The sequence below is a fragment of the Monodon monoceros genome, unplaced genomic scaffold (genome assembly GCF_005190385.1).
Source record: "Monodon monoceros isolate NGI ecotype Baffin Bay Population unplaced genomic scaffold, NGI_Narwhal_1 Super_Scaffold_14, whole genome shotgun sequence".
Lineage (NCBI taxonomy): Eukaryota > Metazoa > Chordata > Mammalia > Artiodactyla > Monodontidae > Monodon > Monodon monoceros.
In genome coordinates this window covers 8,282,381-8,305,204 of record NW_021703770.1, presented here as the reverse complement: position 1 = coordinate 8,305,204, position 22,824 = coordinate 8,282,381, and the positions used below count along the sequence as shown (strand labels likewise).

General features: G+C 39.9%; 1 protein-coding gene across 2 annotated transcripts in view; it reads right to left on the bottom strand.

The window, feature by feature from the left end:
* The window catches only part of ADCY8 (adenylate cyclase 8), a 218,166-nt gene that overhangs the window by 168,371 nt on the left and 26,971 nt on the right, over positions 1–22,824 (bottom strand). For both annotated transcript variants that reach the window (XM_029222774.1, XM_029222775.1), the window contains exon 2: positions 1,674–1,823. In XM_029222774.1, the coding sequence (XP_029078607.1) occupies positions 1,674–1,823 (150 nt within the window). The remainder of the gene's footprint in view (positions 1–1,673; positions 1,824–22,824) is intronic.

Here is a 22,824-nt window from a genome sequence, read left to right as displayed (position 1 = left end):
GAGACACTGAACTTGGAGAATGGGAAAAGAAGAAAAGCCTTATGGGTATGATAAGGCAATCATTTTCAGTGCCTCCAATATTTCATATACATTAAATAAAAGACTGAGCTTCCCAGACAACTTATCCACAATTGCAGTTCTGGTTGTGACAGAGCGTCAAGAACAGTTGATGAATTATTAATACAGCAGCACTGTCTGAACTGGCATAGATCCCATGGAAAGGGTGACGTGCCTGTCTGGCAACTGCTCTGTTTTGCAGAAGAACACAATGTATATGTATATATAACCTGGAAGATACTGGGAGACGTTTATTGTACAAGGTGATTTCTTTCTTAAAGTTATTTTTCTAAATTATTTTATAGTGATGTTCAGGGCAACTACAATAAATCTATTAGGAGGTTCCATAATTGTTTTAGGCTTCAACTTAGAAACGTCCTAATTCTGAATCCTATGAAATCCATATAGGTTCTGGAAATTCAGTAGTTTCCTCTGTGCCCCTGGCAATAACATATGGCAGTGGGAGTTGAGTTTTGTCAGGTTGCACCCTACCTGTCCACCTCCTTCATTATCACACAGACCTGGCTTTGCTCATTTTAAAGATCCATGTTTTACCGATGATTCGATCAGGTTAAAATGAAAAAAATGTTGCATTTTTTGAAGCTAATTTCTTTATAATGTCTCAAACCATTATGGCATAAAGCTTAAAATAACAAGCGTACCTCCATAGACATAACTTTAAAAAAGAGCCTGGTACGGTAGAACCAATAAATCTATTGAGCATAGGATTCCCATGAGCATATAAACATGTTGAACATAAAATATGCTCATTCTATAACCAATTTTAACACATTCCTGTTATTCCTATTTGAACATTACTTTCAGAGGCAAAGATATGCATTAATTGTAAATATATGAATAATTTTAATAGGAGCAAATCTTTATTTTTTTGAAAGCTAATTTTATTTTGGGGAAACATATCATTTGAGGCCAAAGCTATTTTGTAAAACCTTATAACATCCACCCAGTCAGGATGTCCAAGAAACTCCTTTATCTTAACCTCCTCCAGCTAAAACTCATGGTCTCCACCTTGAACCAACTTGCCTTCTTTTCTGCATCCCCTATCCTGGGATTGGTATCATGTTCCATAAAATTTATTGTGTTCAATGATGTCTTCTGAAAATCAGGATGAAGTATTAGGAACTACACATGTAAAAGATTTTCCTCTGAGCTTCCTATAATTTGAATTGCTATGTAGTAAAAAATTTATTTGAAACAGCAATTTATAGTTTGAAAAAAGGAGAGTCAAAGATGAGAATGTTAATGGTTTTCAGAAACCATGGCCTTGTCCACAAACACAGATGTCAGTGAAAAGTGTCAGAAAATCACTTTATGTCTAGAATCATTTTATTTCTTGTGGGGAACAATTAATTGAGTGTGGCGAATAAAGCTAACTCACTTTGACCCGTGAGTCTAACATAACTATTTCCATAAGAGCGAATGGAAAAACCCGAACAAACTTTTTGGCCAACCCAATATTTTAGACTCTGGAATCTCATGACAGAAATTCTGAAAGAACACTTGCAAGTCAGGATGTGTTTGGGGAGAAAAAAGCTCCATGTAATTCAGAGACTGGCTAGGTGACAACCAGGGCATATGGCCCTTCCAGTTGGTACCTGTCTTTGGTTTTCCGTCTCTAGGCGCAGCCTGGCTTCCACACACCTCCGTGTCTCCAGGAAGGCTTGGCGCTGGGCCCGGTCTGACAGGTAACTGATAAAGATTCCAGCCGTGTTCATACACATGAATAACACTGCCTGGGCCACAACCTAAAACAGAAATACAGACATAGCCTGGTCAGGTGGTTAAAACAAGAGCTGTTTGCAGGCAAAGAGAAAAAGTAAATAAATAAAAATTTCCAATATAAATCTTAAGGTAGTAATCCAAATGTTTAGTAGCAGGTTAGTAGAACCTTCATTCAGGTCTTGGGGTCAACTCATCTCCTCAGACCTCCCTCAACCACTCTATCCAATTTAAAGCTTCTCTCTCTCCACGTTTGAATCTGAACTCGGATTGGAAACCTCAAGTAAAATAGGGCAGCTTCTTCTCTCTTCCTCTTCTTAAGGGGCTGGGGAACCAGGTGAGAAGAAGAGAAAGAGATGAATAAAAAACAGGAAAGGTGTTAGTTGAATGGTACTACTGTATTTTGACTTTGGTACCCAGTTCTTCTTGAGTAGCATGTAGGTCCTGATGTTCCTAACTCAAGAGAAGATGTCTACTGCTTTCCATCTCCATTGCCATTACCCATCTCCTAGGCATCAAAATCTCCTGGCTGGACTCTTAAATTAAACGTTGTACTTTCACATTTGCCCCCTTCCAAACTTCTCTCTAGTGAAGAAAAGCAGGCAGATACTGGAAGGGAGTCAACACTTGGAAGAAAGAAACAGCATAGTGTGGATTTCTTGATTTTTATGGCTTTAGCTTGTGGGCAGGTAACACTCAGTATAGGGTAGGGGAGAAAAACTCCAATAGAAAACCCCAGTGGACCGAAGAAGCAAAGAACAGAGTTCAAAACAACTATGGCTGCTGAAAAGTGAGAGGAAAAGCCCCCAAAGAAGAGAACCAATGAGGGGGAACCTTAAATTCCTATATAAACTCTTCCCTAAACCACATATGCACAGGGCAAACAGCAAATGATTGAGTTGATGATAAAAGAATTGAACTGAGATTTGAACTGCATTTCAAAAGACAAAGATTGTCATTTGATGCCAACCAAGTTAACCACTTTCTAAAACACAGCACAGCAAAACAAAAATCACAGTTTCCAGAAGAATGTAAGAGAATCCAGAGTCTTAACCACATAACATCCACAATGTCCTGAACATAACATGAAATTACGTGGCATGGGCATATACAGAAAAATGTGACCCCTTCTCAAGGGAAAAGATAATCAACATAGACCTGTTCTGATCTGACCTGGGTGTTGGAAGTAGCAAACAAAAATCATAGTAGCTCTTACAACTTTGCTCAATGATATAAGGGTAAATATGCTAGTAATTAGTGCCAAGATAGGAAATATCAGCAGAGAAATAGAAACCACACATATAAAATGGAAATTCTAGAACTGAAAAACACAATACCTGAAATTAAAATTTTACTGAATGATATTAACAGCAGAATTTAGATGAAAGAAAAAAGAGTCAATAAGCTTGAAGCTATATCAACAAACCAAAGACAATATGAAGAGCAGTCAGAGTAAAATGTTATATATAAGAGACATACTCTCCAGTTATGATAATGATTTTGTTAGATAAAAGAAATGCATCGCTAAAACATAATGATATAAAAAGTTTGCAAATCAAAACAAAATAAAGCTGGTTTTGCTGTGTAAATACATATTAAAGAGAATTTAAGGAAAATCATTAGAGATAAATAGGGTCACTATGTAAGTATAAAAGGTTTAATTCCTCAGGAAGATATAAGAAGTATGAACTTGGACACATTTAGCAATATAGCCTCAAAACACCCAATACAAAGTAAGATATAAATCTATGGAATTATTTATAAATCTACAATTATAATGGTCTATTTTAACACAATTTTCAGCAGTTAATAGGTAAAGATTTTTTAAAAATCAACAAAGATAGAAACAACTTGAATAGCTCATACAATTAACAACCTTGAAATGGAACATGGTATGCAAGTTTAATAGTACAAATTCTTTTTTAGGCACATATTGAATATTTGTAAAATAAGATTTTATGATAGGACCTGAAGTTGGCTTAGCCTCAGCAAATTTCAAAGAACTAGTATCATGTAACCACAGTCAATGACTACAACAAAATCAAGTTACAAAGCAATTTAAAAGATAACTAAAAGAATACTATGTGTTTATAAATTTAAAATACTTCTAAATAACTCATGGATCTAAAAATATATCATAATGGAAAATATGTATAGCTAAAGAATAATGAAAATACTACTGAAAAAAACTTAGTAGTCCTCACCAAGGAATATATAATAAATGCTTCATTGGAAAAAGAAAAGTATATATATAACTGATTCATTTTGCTGTACACCTGAAACCAACAAAACATTGTAAATCAACTATACTCTAATAAAAATTTTTAAAGAAAGAAAAAGGCTGAAAATGAATGTGCTAGCCATTCGACTTAAAGGTTTAGCAAAACCCAAAAAACAGATAAATCCAAAGTATGTAAAAGGAAAAAATAAGAAAGGAACCGAAATTAATGAAATAAAAACCAAATATAAAATACAGAGGTTCAATAAAGTCAAAAGTCTTTTTTCTGAAAGGACTAATAAAACAGTAGCACTTCTTACAAGCTTAATAAAGAAAAAAAGGGAAAAGGTTCAAACAAGCAATATTAAGAATAGAAAATCAGAATTTAAATATATGGAGAAATTAATAGATAATAAAAATATATTATGAAGTTCAATGCTAATGAAAATCATAAATGGAATTACATATTTCTTAAAATATATCTTTATCAAAACTGACTCAAGAAGAGAAAAATTAAATAAATGCAGTCATAATTAAATATCTTTCCACAAGGAAAGCAACAGGCCCAGATGGCTTCATCAAAGCATTCTACAAACACATGTTGAAGAAATAACTTAAATACTTCATAATCTCGTCCAGAGAGTAGGAAAATAGGGAATATTCTCCAACTCAGGTTATAAGGCTAGCAGCATCCTGCTACCATAACCAACAAAGTTGGTGCATAAAGGTAATTAACAGATAAATCTCACTCATGAACATGAAAGAAAATTCCTACACATAATATTACTAAATCAAATCCATCAATACACAGAAAAAATAATTCAGTTTGACTACATTAAATTTATCCCAGGAATCTGAGGATAGTTTAACATTATCCAATCAACTAATGCAATTCACCACATTAACAGCTTTAAAAAAAAACATATAATCATCCCACTGAGATGAAACAGCATTGATGAAATTCAATATTCTTTCATTTAAAAAAATGTGGAGATTAGGAGTAAACTTTCTTAATCACTATGCAGAATATCTACAGAAACAAAGACAAAAACACCTAAAATGAACAACTTACTCAATAATAAAAGGTTAAAAACATTTGCTTAAAGGCCAGGATGACAGTTATCTCCAAATGTATTCAACATCATTCTCAAATTCCAGCTATCTCAGTAAGACAAAAACAGAAACAAAATAAAGGTGATAAAACCTGGAAAGGAAGAAATACACTTTCATTTTTTGCAGATAATTATCTATGTGGAATATCTGAAAGTCTCTACAGAAAAATTACTAGGATTAATAAGAATTTAACAAAGATGTTGGATATAAAGTTAAATTAAAACGCTAATTGCATTTTCTAATGCAACCATGATAAACAGATATAAAATTAATTTAACAGAGAAAATAATGAAATTGAATTTAAAATAATCAAATAAGACCCAGATGGAGGGTTGTACACCATGTTATGCTGTAAGATGAAAGAATTGCCATAGTAAAGATTTCAAAACTTGGTAGGTATTTTTACCCCCAGTGGAATTCAAGATGATTCTAAAATTTGTATAGAAGATCAAAGAGTCAAGAATACATAAGATATTCTTAAGGGGATATATGTATACGTATAACTGATTCACTTTATTATACAGCAGAAACTAACACAACAATGTAAAGCAATTATACTCCAATAAAGATGTTTAAAAAAAAAAGAATACTAAGATATTCTTAAAGGAGAACAAAATGGGAGACTTGCAGTACCAGGTAACAGACTTGTTATAACACTGCAGTGATTAAGACCTCATGGTATTTACACGGGGATACACAAATTGACCAGTGGATGTGAATAGAGAGCCCAGAAACATAAACACACAAATCTGATAATCGTGCTTTGTAGTTATAAGGAGAAAAGAGGGACTTGTGAACAAAGGGTGTTAGAACAGTTTGTTATTCACTTGGGAAACAAAGTAAAAGTAAATCCCTGCCTAATCCAATACATAGAAATACATTGCAGGTGGATTAAAGTCTTAAATATGAAAGGAACAAATATGAAATTTTAGAAGACAATCTAGGAGAATACTTTTACTACTGTAATGGATTTTTAAAATAAAACGCAAAGAATACAAACCATAAAAATAGATGAATTCATTTGACAAAATTAAAATTAAGCATTTCTATTCATTGAAAGACAACATAAATAAAATGGAAAAAACTATAAGAGATATTTGCAACATTTATAACTAGCAAAAATTAATTTTCAGCTCATATGAAGAACTTGTATAAATCTATAAAAAATAAAAACAATCCGATAGAATACAGGGCAAAAAATAAGCAGGTATTTCCAAGACAAGAGACTATCAATATGAAAATAAGTGTAACAATCTAGGAACTCTAAGTTAAAATCCATACCCATTCCACAACTACCTGGTTGGCTCCAGAAAGAAAAAAAAAAATAGTAGGGTGTTATCAAATCAGCAAGGATGCTGTTGGCAATGTGAATTGACACTGCTACTTAGACTCTGCACAATGTTTAATTTGTACATTGCTAAACTGCACCTTTCCCCTCCATACCCAGAGCCATCTTTGCAAATATGGCCCAGGAGACATGCCCAAGAATGTTAAGAACAGCATTTTCTACAAGGGCTTGAAACTGGAAATAATCTGAATGTCCACCAATAGTAGAATGGATATTTTAGGATGTATTAAAATAATTAAATACTACTCAGCGGTGACAATAAATCTATTATTGTATGAATCAAAATAGATAAGAAGAGAAACAATATTGAAAAAAGTGTGATCCTAATGACAATAAGTTCAAAAACAAGTAAACTAAAATAATACATTGTTTGTGAATATATGAGATAGCACATGACTCCATTTTTTACCCGTCAAATTGTCAAAGATAAACGATTTGATAACACATTACTCTGGCTAGGCTGCAGGGGAAATAGTTACTCTTATACCTATTTGGTGAATCCATGAGTTTGGCAATATATATCAAAACTGACACTCATCAATTCGTGCTCATCAGCTCAGTAACTCCATTTTGGTGTAGCTCCAGGTGCAAAGATCAAAGGCTATCACAGCATTCTTTGTAAAAGCACACAACTGGAAAGAATCTAGATGGCCATAAATAGAGGATTGGTTAAATTATAAAGCCATACAACTGAATATGTATGTAGATAAAAACATGGAAATTTTCTGTATACTAACACAGAACATTCCAATATATACTATTAAGTGGGGGAAAAAAATAAAGGACTAATATTTCCTATCCTTTTTCTATGCATAGACTCTTTCCGTAAGGTACTGGATAATTCTGGGGACAGAAACTGAAGCCTAAATTTATAATCTCTACCGTTTATATTTTTACATGTAAGTGTGGTAGCTATTCCAATACATAGATTCTTAAATAAAGAGATTGATAAATGCACTGTTAGAAAAGAGAAAAATGCAAACTTCTCATCATGACAATAAAGCCTGCTTGATCTTCTTCAAACTCATTTCATACCATTTCTCCTCTTACTCGTTTTGTTGCAACCAATCGGGTTTACTTTCTATTCCTCCTCTAAGTATTTCCTCTCTCTGGTCCATTGCAAAAGCTGTTCCTTCTGCCTGGGACACTCTTCCTCACCCTTCTTGCCTTGCTGATTCCTCTTATCCTTCTGTTCTTGGCTTTATTAGTTTCCTCAGAGAGGTACTCCCTGGTCACTATATCAAAGTAGGATTTCCCTGCCATTCTTTATCCCGGCACTCTGTGCACTTATCACAACTTGTAATTATATATTTATTTGCACACTTGGTTGTCTGGTGCCTATCTGTCACATTGGATTATTACTTCTAATAATGCAGGGATGACATTTATTTTAGCCCTTGATTGACACCTAGTACCTAGCACAGTGGCTAAGTGCTCAGCACAGTGCCTGTTAACTGTTCAGCACCTAATAAGTGCTGGATATTTGCTGAATGAGTAAAGGAATGGGTTAATAGCTTTCCTACGCTTCCATCATTATTTACAAGATATGATGGACTAATGATCTTAAAATAGCAATAATAATGTAAAACACCAAAAATATCCTTGACAACACTAATAAATATGTGGGAGCTAAAGCATACGACTTTATAAAAGATAAAGGAGGGAAGCATTTCTAGTAAAGGGATGCTAGCTATTAACTATGTAAATACTACCCAAATTGCTTTATGGCTTTAACATGATTAACAATCAAAATCCCAAGTGAAATTTTCCTTTGGAACTTGGAAGATGACTTAAAAGTGTATCTGAAAGAATACATGAATTAGAATACTAAAGAAATTCTTACAAAAGCAATTACAGAGGGTCCTTGCACAGCCAGAAGGTAATGTATACCATCATGTGACAATAATTAAAACTCTGTGGCAATAGTGAAAACCTCAACTGAAGAATTAGTGGAATAAAATAGAAAACATAACAAGTCTGTATATGATTCAGACAGCTCAACGATTCAGTGGAAAAAATAATTGTCAGTAACAGGCTGATTTGTCATTTATTGGAAAATATGGCTTAGAGTCCCCTCATAGTATATGTCAAAATAAATGCCAACGGAATAAAGACTTAAATGTGGGAAATGAGACTACCAAAAAGGGAAAAGAAAATAAAAGGGAATATTGCTCTAATTTAAGCAGAAAAGCTTGAGCCGAGACCCAAATTAAAGGTAAGTAGTGTTTTTTCTTTTAAGGTATTTATTTATTTTTATTTATTTTTGGCTGCGCTGGGTCTTCGTTGCAGTGCGTGGGCTCTTTGTTGTGGCGCGCGGGATTCTCTGGTTGTAGCGCAGGGGCTCTAGAGCGCACAGGCTCAGTAGTTGCAGTGCGCGGGCTGCTATCTAGTTGGGCTCTCTAGTTGTGGTGCGTGGACTTCAGAGTGCGCAGGTTCCGTAGTTGTGGCGCGCAGGCTTAGTTGCTCCGTTGCATGTGGGATCTTAGTCCCCGGACCAGGGATCGAACGCGCGTTCCCTGCATTGGAAGGCGGATTCTTAACCACTGGACCACCAGGGAAGTCCCAGTAGTTTTTTTTAAAACACTTAAATCAATCTGATACATTGCTGATGTGGAGGGACTTTCCTAGGTATTTCTGGAAAACAAACTGGCAACATGTTGCAAAATTTACTCATTTCTTTTGACCCAGTGACCCAACTTCTAGTTATCTATCTAAAGGAAACAATCAAATACAGGATCAGAAATTTCTGTTAAGGGATGTTCATTGCAGCTTTATTAATGAAAGTTTTTAAAAATAAACAGAAACTGCATATTTTTAACAGCAGGGGAAATGGCTGAATAATTGAGGCATGCATATACAAGGGAATATAAAATTGCCTTGAAAATATTTAATGACATGAGCAAACCTTTATGATACATTAAGTAAGCTGTAATATTTAGAACTATTAAAACACTAATCTGTAATTTCAGTGTGATCTTAATGCTTAAAATAAAAGGAAATAAATATATACATATATTTGCATGTATATGTCCATGCGTAAGTGTGTGTGTGCATGTGCGTGCGTGTGTGTGTGTATTGAAATAGGAGGAATAGGTTATTCAGACAAACTTACTTGTGAAGATCTAACAAGGCAGAAAACAAAACAAATCAACAAAAAACAAAACGTAAGCAGGAGTCAAGATCGAGAAGAATTACACCCAAACAGATGAGCCTAGCATCTGGAGCTCTTTCTTCCTAGGGGCATCTGCAAATTCCAAAGGAAGTGACTGAGAGTCTCAGAAGCAGAGCACAGTGTTCAAGAGTCAGGAACCAGGGGAACAAAAGCTGAGTGGAGGCAAAGTGGAGACACTGGAGGAGAAGAGAGTCCAAAAACAACCACTCATGTAGGAAATTGATCCTTAGTCAGTAATCGACTTCACAAATATCTTTACTGCTGCATTTTAGTATCAAATAAATATCTAAAAATACCTAAATTGTGATTATTGCTTCTTTAAAGTAAATTTTATGAAGGAGATGCTGTTCCATTATAGCAGCTGCAGATCAGTGGTTCCATGAAAGGGGTGGGGGGACATTGTTATGACTGCCTCAGATTGGTTCTATTATGTAATCCCTCCAACCTACAACTCTCTCTAGACCCCTGTAAGCCCCACCTGTAAGCCACCTCTGCCCCAGAGCTAAGATGCTGAATGTGAGAGGCTTAAGAACATTTGTCGATCAATGCTTTATTTTTCTACCCTTACATATCTGTAAACTGCCATTAACAAGTCTTCCTAACCCTTCACTACTAAATAATTTATCCGTGCAAAATGATGTATGGAGCAAGTTCTATGTGTCAGGTATGGTTTTATGAACTGGCAACGTGCAAAGGAGATAAAGTTCAGCTCTCATTCCAGTGGTGGGAGACAGGCAATAAACAAATAAATGAAAGAATATTTAACACACGGTGGCTGGTGTGTGTGATAAATACTAAGAAGACAAATATAGCAGCATAAGGAGGATAGAAAGTGATACAGTAGGGATGGGGCTGCTCCTTTATAGGGAGTTCAGAGAAGGACTCTCTGATAAGAAGATATTTGAGCAAGACCTGAAGAAAGTGAGGGAGTGAGTCATGGGATATTTGGGAAGAGCAGTTCTGGCAGAGAGAACAGAAAGTGCAAAGGCTCTGAGGCAGGAGAAGCAAGACGCCCACTCACAGTCCGCCATGGCTGGAGCACAGAGGGATACAGAAGGATGCAGGCACTTTTAGGAGATGAGCCCTGAAAGGTAACAAGCAGTCAGACTGTGTATGGTCTTGCACATGATAAGAATATTGGCTTTTAAGGCATGGGAGAATCCTGAGTACCGGGAGGCATGACCCACCTTCTGTTTTAAGGGTCATGCACTGGCTGCTATGAAGAGTACAGACTCTAGGGGGTGCCAGGATGGAGTCAGGGAGAAAAGCTAGAAGGTTTTTAGGAAAATACCGTTGGAAAGAGATTGTGGGCTTGGACCTGGGTGGCAACTGTGCAGCTGGTGAGATCCGGTCAGACCCTGAATATATTTCAAAGGTAAAGACAAGATTCACTGATAAATTTTGTGTAGATGATAAAAGAGAGGAGTTGAGTGTGACCTCCAGAAAAATTAATCATTCTGACTCCACAGGCCAATCATCTGGGAGAGTTAAAAAGATGCAGATTTCCCCGGGCCCTTTTCAGACCTTCTGAATAAAAATATCCAGGGATGAGGCCGCCTGGGAATCTTTATTTTTAGAAAGCTCCCAGAGTCATCTACTGCAGTGGGTCCATGGGCTGCCATAGGGAATCACGCGTTCATGAAAATGGTCTGAAGATCACAGATAACACTACCTTTTGACCTCCTTTATATGTGTGCATCAGCCTGTACTGTAATAGGGAAGAACAAAGCTGACCCCATATTAGGTCTGTTTCTTTTACTTTAACCTTTGTATTCTGTTGCTTTTGCTTGGAGGTAAGAATGTTGCCTATAGCCTGAAATGTACAGGACAGCCCATTCTCAAGGCTCTGACCTTTAAGAGTGTAACACTTTTCCATTCATATAGAGATAAAAAGTTGCAGAACAGAAAATAACGTTTGTTTGGTTGGAGCTTTACAGGAACATTGTGACCTGACCTAGCGGACAAAGGATTCCTGCACCAAGAAGTCTGCAACACCCAACATTGCCCCTCCCTACCTCAAAAATGCTTTGCTGAAACCCTTCAGGGAGTTTGGGGTTTTTCTGGGGCGGAAGCCACCCATCTCCTCGCATGGCCCTGCAGTAAACCTTTCTCTGCTCCCAACTCGGACGTTTCGGTATTGTTTAGCCTCTCTGTGCCCCGGCCACAGGAACTCGCGCTCGCTAACATTACTAAATTCTGAGCTGGCACAGGGCAGACACCACATCCATTGTATCTCATCTCTTAGCACAGGGCCTGGCATTGTAATACTCAACAAACACTTGTCAAATCTAATTAACCTGACAGTCACATGAGTGAATTCCAGTGACCCACCTCTTTGGTGTAGTTTTGTGATGACTGGGAAGAGGGAAGTTGTCCCTCTGAGTGGGAAGACCTCCACAAAGTCATCCAGGGCAGGGTGAGTCCCTCCTCACCTTCCCCCATCTCTTCCTCCAAGCCCTGGAGATGGAAGGTTCTCTATGTGGGCCAGGCTGCCCCTTTCTTTCCCGGGACGGTGGCCACAGTGCCCACACTGTGGCCAAAGCCAGGGAGTTCAGAGCGGGAAAGGCTTGCACAGTCAGCTCCCCTATTTGACACAGGATTTGCATTTCTGTCATTGCAGCAAGAGCCTCTGCTGTTCATTGCCAACCAGCCAGACTGGAGGTGGGAGAGAGGACTGGCTCCCTGGGGACCTCCGCTCCCCTCTGCTCTCAAAGTATACGCCACAGGGATGTGCACATTTACTCTGCAGCTGTCTTTGTACAGGGAACATCTCCACAGTCTACAGTCGAAGCTGTTGAAGGCTAGAAGAGCCCTGCTTTATTAAGAGCAGGAAAAGACTCTCCTTCCATTGATTTCTGGGTCTCTGGAAGCATCCACTCAAGTGCTATTGTGTGTATGGAAAGACTAGCTCTGGGAAAGTGACTATTGGACCTATCCCTGAAAATAGTTTTTTTTTTTAATTTAGTAAGAAAATAAAGAAAAGATCTGTTGCAATCCATAACGATCACTTTGCATTTGGGTATTTTCCAGTATTTTAATGGAAACCAGGAATTTGAAAGGTAATACCGTCAAGCTTAATTTATATAAAATGTTGAAAACTATTTTCTTAAGGATTTGCACCCTGATTTGTCTTCAGGACCCATCATAAATTTTGGAGGATGCTCAAACTGAAATTGGGAGACTAAACAGTAGCAATTATAACTTACTTTTTAAAGCTCACGTTAAGTGCAGGGCATCTTACTAAGTGATTTCCATGGGTGTTCTCATATAATCTCAATGAGGCAGGAAAAATTATCATATCCATACGAGGAAGCTGAGGTTCAGAGAGGTTAAGTAACTTGTCTAAGGTTAAACAGCCCTCACTGTGGGAGGGCAAGGATTTGAACACAGGAAGTGTGACTTTGCAGGATCCAAGCGGAAGCTGGCCAAGACCTGAAGGAGACCTTTGATGCAGAGGAAATGGAACCCAGTCAGGAGACAAGGGTATATTGAGTAAATAAACACAGGACAATGCATTAGGAAGGTTGAATATTTTGCCAACATGTAATAGGTATATGAAATATATGAAAGATGTGGGTAAAGCACTCGTATCTCTAGGTGAATGAATCCAGCTGGAGAGGGTCTGGTGTCATCCTCTAGGAGACAGCTAGCATTTATTGAGCACTTAATATATGCCAGGACTCATTCTAAGGGCCTGGCATGTGCTAATTCATTTAGTCCTCACAATAACCCAATGAAGTAGGGACTACTAAGATGGGCATTGTCTAGAGGAGGGGGCTGAAGCTCAAAGTTTGACCATTTGCTCAAGATAACTAATGGAGTGAGTGGTAGAGCTGGGTTTGAACCCTGGTCATGGGAGCCAGAGCCTGAACTTAGAACTACTGTGCTCTCCAACCTCATCCCCGATGTACCCCGATGTACCCTGATGTACTAGTGCAATGAAAGTTCACTCAAGCAGTAAATGTGGATTCAGCACATGCATGACAGACTACAGGATGTGGCCACTGGATGGCTCAGTTCTTGAGCCTGGTAAAGGGAAAGGAGCTTTGGGAGGGCTGTGCACCTCTGTCTATAAATAGTAAAACCAAGACCCTGAGAGTAACTTGCCCAAAGCTAAACAGCCTGGGCTGACTGACACCAGGCTCTTTAACACCAAAGCCTGTGCTCTTGGCAAGCTGCCGTGTGTTTTCATAAGGCATTCTTACAATTGCAGAAATGTGCCCATGTGTAGACCTCTCTGCGTTTGGACTTAGGCCTTAGGGCTGCACATGGATTAGAGGGAGGGACTGCAGAAGGAGGGGAGCATGAACCCAGGGGAGAATTAGAAAAATTATATAGGGAGGTTGTGATACTCTCCACAACCCCCAGGAGGCGTTCGGGCACTGGGGGTCCTGACAAAGTGAGTGGGGCAGACACCAACCAAGGCCCTTCACACCTACTTGGTGCTGGAGCTTCGGTAACCAGAGACCCGGGTCTGCATTCCTTGGCTCCTCCACTTACTAGGCATACAACCTTAAGCAAGTCACTTTTTGAGCCTCAACTTTCCCATCGGAACAATGGGAATAAAGCTTTGCCTCATAGAACTACATGTATGTATATCTCTCTACATATCTAGATCTCTAGATTTATATAATGTGTATATACAATATATATATGAATGTGCCTAGCAGATAACAGGTAACCAATAAATGTTGGATATATATTTAAATATGAGGCCGTCTTTTTTTCCAATACGTATATATTTTGGTGTAGTATATATTTTTTTATTTTGGAATAAATGATGCATTACAGAGTTTCTTCCTCCAGGTTGAGAAATAACTCAGAGGACCATGAAGTATTAACGCCTTTTGTATTTTATGCAAATTTACGAAGAATGGTTATGTTCATCGTTTACTCCACAGAGAAGGTAGTAGGGTGATCCTGGTAGAGGATGCTGGCAGGGAGCCATTAAACCCAATAATGCCATTTATATGCTATGTGAACTTGGCCCAGTTAGTTTTTCTGGCCCTCAAATTTCCTCACCTGTAAAATAGGAATACCTTCCTAAATAATGCTGTTGGGTAACTGATAAAAGTAATTAGCAAAAGGCCTGTAAGACAATCATTGCTCAATATGTATTGACTACGGTCATGGTTATGACTGTTATTACTGCTTTTGTTGTCTTTTATGTCATAAGAGTGACTCCGGAGGGTCTGACCAGTAAGCAACCTGGTGAGGGTGGTGTTTGAGAAAGATGTCTAGTAATACAGCACGAGGAAGATTTATCACCCAGGTTAAACTCACTCTTCAGGGACTCAGGTAAGACTGGGGTGGGGGCGATACGGAGGATCCGTAGGCTCAGTAGAGGCGACTGGAGGAACCAAGGTACAGCCAGCATCCTCTGCCAGGGTCATGGGCTCTTCCCACAGCTGTCAGCCTGTGACCCTGCTTCCTGCTTGCCCTTTATAAATAGTACATGCTGAATTAGAAAAAGAAAGTATAGAGAGTACATAATGAAGTTTACAAAAGTAACAGAGCATTAAAGTAGTAAACTTAAGTGCATATCTAAGGAAACAAAAATGATGCAGGCATGCTGAACTCAGAGGGCACATGATAACAAGTACAACTGAATGATGGAAAACCTACATAAAAAACCCTGGGTTCAATGAATAATATCTTGAGAAACGACAAAGTAATGAGGGGAAAAGGCAGTCTTTTCAGAAGAAAACAAGAAGAGAGAATTTTGAAAAATAGAACGAAAAGAATAAGAGAACAGGAGCGTAAGATTTTTTTTTAATGGATTGAAAAAAACTCTGACATTAAGAAGAAAGTAAAAATGTTAAAGACTAAAAATAGGAAGGACTGGAGGTGAGGAAAAATAAATGATTAAACCCTTTAAAAATAGATGAGGTAAGATGATGACCAGGCACTATACCTGGCTCCAGGGATACAGGACAAGTCTCCTCCTCCTGAAGCTTATATTCTAGTGAACTATTTCTTCACATGCAAAAGGAAGAAATCCCTATGACCTAGGGTTATTGCAAGAATAAAATAAAACAACACACAAAAGTCACTATCGAAGTTATTATAACTTAGCAGTCAATAGGTGATGATCCTTTATGGGTGGTTATAAGGATTAGAGGAGATATAACTGCTACATATAAAGAACTTAGCATTCACCCGATACACAGTAAATGCCCCAACATGGCAGCCACTACTGAGGTCTTCACACAGGCTGTCTCCAGAATAAGGCAGTGGGCAGACACTAAGGAAGAGCCTTTGGGATTTGGTTCTCTCCCTCTGTCTTGCTCTTCTAACTATTTCCCCCCCACGTGCTCCCTGGCTTCTAGTCACATAGGATACTTCGGGTTTATCTGGATCAACTTTGCTGGTTATTCTCTTCTTGCCCCTAAAGAGCTGCCCTTCTGTGCCCCGCTCAGTGCTCCGAAAGCCTGATGTCTCTGGAACTGCATCAGGTCTCATTGTCTTCAACTTCCATTTGGGTTCTGCCATGGCTAGTCCAAGAAGGAGACAGGAAGATGGGAAGAGAGAGAGATTGGGGCAATCCCTCATCCTGCAGCAGTCTGGGCCATGGCTGTTGTTCCTCTATAACATGACAGCTCTTGCCAGGTTCTGGTAATACCATCCCTCTTCTTGCTCCATCAGGCCCCTGGGGGTGGAAACAGCTTCCTCTGTGCCTCATCAAGCCTTCTCGTTCCCTCAATCCTGTCCCAAACCTTTGCTTGAGCTCACTTCACTTACCCCTAGGAGACTTTATCTGTTTCCTGCTGAGACCTGAATGATACATGAACCAAGCCTCTTACATCTCCAGGTCATTGCATAATTGGTTCCCATTTCCTACAATGTCTCCCTGCCCCCTCCCCTCTCCCAACACACACACACACACACACACACACACACACACACACACACACACACCCCTACCTCCCTGGCATCCTTCAAGATGCAGTGGCAGCATCTTCTCTTTGGGACACTGCCGTGAAAGTCCCCTATCTTTCAGGCAGTCCCTCATTCACGTCACCCGCCAGCAGACTCTGGCTGTATACTGCCTTGCACATCCTGTCAGTTCCCGGGACTTGTCCCTGTGTTCCTTGAAGGCCGTGGCTACTGTCACCCATGGCTGTATCCCGTATCTAAAACATAGCTGTCATTCAGTAAATGTTTGTTGACAGGATACTCTCTTGGAATCCAGCCAGTCTGTCCTCAGAACCTACGCTTTTGAGCACTGACGACACTGTGCAGTAAAGACAGTGCATCACAGTAGAGTCTAATAGAGGGTAGGGGGTCTGGGAATACTCCCTGGAGGAGGTGACATTTAAGCCAAACCTTGAATAATGACTGGAAGTTAGACAAGGAAAGAATGGGGAAAGGGTTTTGAAGAAGTAGTTATGTGGAAAAGCCTAGTGGTAAGAAAAAGCAGGGAACATTTGGGGAACTGAAGAATGCCCAGAAAAGCTGGAAAGCAGGGTGGTAAGGTTGGAGGGGTGAGACGTGGAAGTAAAAGCAGGGAGAGGACCAAGAGAGTAAGGCATTTACTATATGCCGAATGCTTTCCATACTAGCACCACTATCTCATCAAATCCTCATCCACATCCTGCAAAGCAGGATTTTCATCATTTTATATGAATAAGAAAACAGAATCTTAGCTCCTCTAACTTGCCCCCAGAATCAATATTTGACAGTGGAACTGGGAGTATGTCTGATGCCAAAATCCATTCCATGTCACTGTGTCCAATCCTTACCTGCAGAATATTTGGCCCTCTTTATTTTAGGACTCACAAAACACTTCCTTAAACATTCCAGCTAGAGACAGCATCATCAAGGAATTCTTATTAACATCAATATTAATGGATTTTGTTTTAGGAAGAGATGCTTCTTCCAGAGGCTTGACATAGGTCAACTTGACTGTTCCTTTGCAAAGAAAACCAAGAGCCAGGTCCAGGTTCAGAGTTTTGTCAAATGTGCCCAGAGTATCGGAGGAAGATTCTCTATTTGACCCTGAGTTCGACAGCGTGACAAATTATAGCACAGTGGAGTTTTCTCATTTGTGCATTTAGTTTATGTGTATTGCAATTACAAGTTGGGGGTGCGAAAGAGGAAGAAAGAGAAAGACGGAGACAGGGAGAGAGGTGGGGGAAGGGAAGAGAAGGGAAGAGAAATAAAGAAGGGGCAGGAAAGGGAGGTAAAGCACTCTATACGGTTTGAGCAATGCTGTCGGTTCACGGGCACGTGGAGTGAGAAGTTGAGCATTTACAGTCTGCTTCAGCCTGTGGCCTCCAGCAGGGTGCCCATCCCCATCGAACTGGATGTGCCACTAGGTTTAAAGTTACATCTTCGTCACACATCATGATCTCTAAACACAAGCCAAATGCTTCATCTGGAGCTCAACCATTCCGGAGGAAAACTTGGCTGTGTTGGGTTATTGAGATATGATACAACCATTTGCTGACTTTTTTTTGGCATTTAAGAGATTTTTTTTACAACCTGACTTTTGACTAAGTTGTTAGCTTTTAAAACCTAACCTCAGTATAAGTTGTGATGCCAAAGTAGTGTAGGTTTCCCCTAAGTAGCATAAGTGTTGCATTATGACACGTATAACAGAAAATAAAGAAGTCAACAAAAGAAGCAAACATTGGAAAAGCCACAGTCTCATGGCCATAACCCCTCGCAGTATAGGGAACACTGGCAGGTGAATAATAAATACTTTTTGAATGAGAAAAGGAACTAACGACCCATCTGCTGCTGGCTGTCAGGAAAGAATCAGGTGTCCTTTCGGAAAAGGCTCTTGATGCAAAAGGCACAGGCATTTGGCAACGCTGTGTTGGAAATGAAGTCTATAAATATTCACAGGCAGGCAAATCAGATATGTTTTGAAGACCAAAGCGGACAGTGATTCAATTCTCTTCCCTCTCCATCGAGGGCCTGTCAAGCATTGCATCTAAAGTGCGTTATGGATGTGGCTGGAAGGAGGCAAAGGGCCAGTCGGGGCCTCTGAGACTCATGTGAATTGCTCCCCTGCTGGATGGACCCTCCTGGTCGGGTCACTGGCAGGTCACTGATGAAATTTCCACCTTTGCCACATTCTCCGTTCCTGACACCCAGGGCACGGGAGAGCTGAGAGTCTGCTTTAGCTACCTTTAAGATCGCTTCTTCTTCCAGGGTTAGCTTCAAAAATCTGAAAATGGAGGTGACGGTATGAGCCTGGGGTAGCTTTGCTCTAGCTTTGGAGATAAATGTGTGTGTGGGGCGGGGGAGTCTGGCTTGGGGAGAATACTATAGGTGTCTCCAGTAGTGTCGTGTCAGACCTGGGGAAGTCCTCTGTGGCAGAGGGGGTGTGGGAATGGGCACAAGACTGCAGGATCCAGTGGTTGCATCACTTGTCCCACTCCTAGAAGCTGAGGCCAGGATAGAATAAGGGAGCACCCTGGTGTCATTTTGAAATTAATACCCTCTAAAGATGGGACACCACCCTCCAGGATGCAGGGGACACTACAAATCAAAGGTATGATGTTACGCCCTGGTAGGTGGGATGCATGAGTCTGGGAAACTAGCTGGGGGAAGCAGGAGTGGCCCTACTTACCATCACTCCCAGTGACCCACTTGGGGAGCCTGAAACCCTGGATTCTATAGCTTTAGAGTTCCAGCTTTCCACAGGTTGACTACTTCCACCAAGCGACACAGTAATAGTCCCACTGAACTATAAAAATGTGGCATGTTGGGCTCCTTATGCCAAGGGGCCGGAGACAAGAAGAGTCACCATTCAGGCAGGGGTTATACCCTGGCCTAGGAAAGGCATGGTGATCAGAGGCCCAAATGCCTGAGGGGTTAGAATCTGCATCGTGCCATCAGGTAAACCACCAAAACCAGCAGAGATGCTAGCTGGGGTTGAGGGGAATCTGGAACAAAGAGAAGAGGAGGGAGACCATGTATATCAGTTTGGGCCCCAAGACCAGCTTCAGCGAAGGGGACTGTAGTTTATCTCATTTACTGTCCTCTTCTAAACTCGCCCAAAGAAGAGAGGCTCACCAGGGTCATAGAAAAACAACTCTCAGAACTTGTGTGTACATGTGGATCCTAGTGGCCCAGGGGTGAGTTGTGGTGTATCTTGGGATGAGCCATTAGGTCTCCCTTCAGGAATCAGGGATGCATTCTCCTAGGATTACTGCTGGCAGACAGCCCTTGGCTGTTATCATCCTTTGAGGATCAACTCAGCTGAGAGGGACTCCTCACCCAAGGTCATTCTCCAAGACTAATCCACATGGAGGTATAAATGCTCATAACTCCAGCTCAGAAACATCATCCCAGCTTCAGAACTCCCCACGGGATTACTGAGGTTGCTGTTGAAACTGCATCACAGCTCAGTTTGTCCCTTTGTCTAGTTTTACTTCCTCCTCTTCCCTACCAAGGCTGCTGATCCCCAAAGCATCCCCTAAGAAACTTCCGACACACTAACTTCCCTCTCAGAGTCTGCTTCTCTGAGGACCCAAACTGTAATAACCAAGACGCATTCACAACCCTCACTAATGTTGTCAGCCTCCAATATTTGTTGAATGAATGATTTAATTAATGAATATAATTTGTACCATCCATTAGATGGAGGATGACGATGACAGTCTCTTAGATACTTCACTTCTTTCTTCATTCATTTTATAAATATTTATTGAGCCTCAAAAGAATGACCTAGGCACTGTTTTATTTTAGTTTATTAAAAATTTTTTTGGAGTATAGTTGATTCACAATGCTGTTAGCCTCAGGTGTACAGCAAAGTGAACCACACACACACACGTGCACACACACACACACATATATCCATTCTTTTTTCAGATTCTTTCCCCATATAGGCCACCACAGAATATTGAGTAGAGTTCCCTGTGCTATACAGTAGGTCCTTATTAGTCATCCACTCTATATATAGTAGTGTGTGTATGCCAGTCTCAAAATCCCAATCTGTCATTCCCCCCCCGTTTCCCCTCCGGTAACCACAAGCTTGACTTCGAGACTTGTGAGTCTGTTTCCGTCCTATAAACAAGTTCATCTGTATCGTTTTTTAAATTAGATTCCACATATAAGTGACATCACGTGATATCTGTCCCTCTCTATCTGACTCACTCCACCTAGCATGAAAATCTCTAGGTCCATCCATGTTGCTGTAAATGGCGTCATTTCACTCTTTTCTATGGCTGAGTAACATTCCATCATATATACATACTACATCTTCTCCATCCATTCCTCCGTTGATGGACATCTAGGTTGCCTCCATGTCTGTTTTAGATTCCCATGGCAAATAAGACAACCAAGGTCCCTTCCTTGTGGGACATTCTGTGGGAACCTTAACTTAGATCAAGTAGTTCAGGGAAAACCTCTCTGGGGATGGAATATTTAAATGAAACCTGAAGAATGAGGAAGAGTTGGCCAATAAAAGAGGCAGGCAACAATTATTCCAGGCAGAGGAAAAGCAGGGAGGATGAATCTACAGTATGTGAGGTAGGGAGAGGGAAAGGGGAGAGGGCTTCTTGTTGAAGCTCTAATCTTGCTTCAGCCTGGCGCTCTTGGGTTGAGCCACTTCTAGATCACAGTGAAAACCAGTATAGAGTTCCACAGAAGATGGTTCTTCTATCCAGTATACCTCTGCCCCGAGACTCCCTCTTCCCTACGATTTGCACAGATCAGAACTACCTTTTCCTCGCCAGCTTCCCCCACCATCTCCTCCTCCTTCCCGCTACATAGCAGATGGCGGAGTCAAGGAGGTGGTAGCAGCAGTTCCTAAGGAAGTTTTTGGTGTGAGCATGAAGGATGTGTTGTGTAATGTGCTGGTTACTATGGAAATTTTTACTGGGTAATTGGGTTTGAAGAAACATTTTGATTCATCATTAGTTACTGAGCTAAAATTAGTACCTCACTAAGAGCCTGTTTTGTCTTAAAATGTCTCTGCTGTTCTGATAAAGTACAGTATGCACCAAAAATTGGAATATTTTCTCAAGTCACCTAAACCTTGATCCTGACTCCTCCAAAGAAGGTCAAATTATCGTCTGCTTTACTTTACAAAAAAAGTGTGTTTATTGTTACAAAGGAGCATCACATAGACTTGGAGAGATGAAAAAACTGGTTTATTACATCCAAGTCGAGGAGTCCAATGCATAGAGAAGGTAACTTTACAGAGAATAACTTTATAAAGTTTCTCAACTATACAATTTTTACAGGGTCGGGGGATAAAGCAGTCTCCCAGCATTTCTTTTCTCAGATGAGTATAGAGAAGAGAGCAGTTGAAAAATGGCAATCTATTGAAGGACAAACATGGGTCAACCTCTGCAGTAGGGAATAGACATTGGCTAATCTGTTACCAAGGGTTTAGTTTACCCTTACTTTTTCAAGTTTACTTATTTAATGTTTGAATCAAATAAAATGTTCTTCTGACATTTAAGTCCATGGTGGTTATGAGTGAGTGCCAAGCGTTTTGGTCTATAAGGCTGAGTTATATACCTTGTGGACACATTACGTAGTAAAAGTACCATGGAAGCCAGGAACATCAAATGCCTTCAGCCCATGGTGACTCATACCTAACACCATCCTGTTCGCAATTATTTTTCATAACTATGCTTATCCTATGTCTGGCTCTTAATTCTGCCACTGAACACAACTAAGCCTATTTTGCCAGCTTTAAAAAGTGGGACAATTAACTTTCCAGGATTGCCTCAAGAGAAAAAGAGCTCACGTATGGACAAGCCCCACCACGGTGTCTGCTACTCTAGCCAAGTAGTGCAAAGATATGCTTCTGGGATTTGAATCCCAGCTCTGCCTTTTACTAACTGTGGGGAGATGGGACTTTTACTTAATCTCTCTAAGCTTCAGGCATCCTCATGTGTTAAATGGGGATAATAACGGTACGTACTTCATAGGTGGCTGTGATTGAGAGAGGTGATTACATGGATCCCTTGGCATATGATGACCAGTCACTACATGTCGGTTGTTACTATCAATAGTAATTTTTTTCCCTTTCTCATCTAGACTATGTGCTCTTTTAATGAAGGATTATTGTCGTGCTTAATTCTTTTGGATGCCATAGCTATCAGGACAACATCATTTATTTTGCAAACTGGGATATTTCTGAGAGTGAAAGGGGGTAGCCACAAATCTGGAGTGTCCTGGGCACACTATGACGTATGGTCATCCTACGTG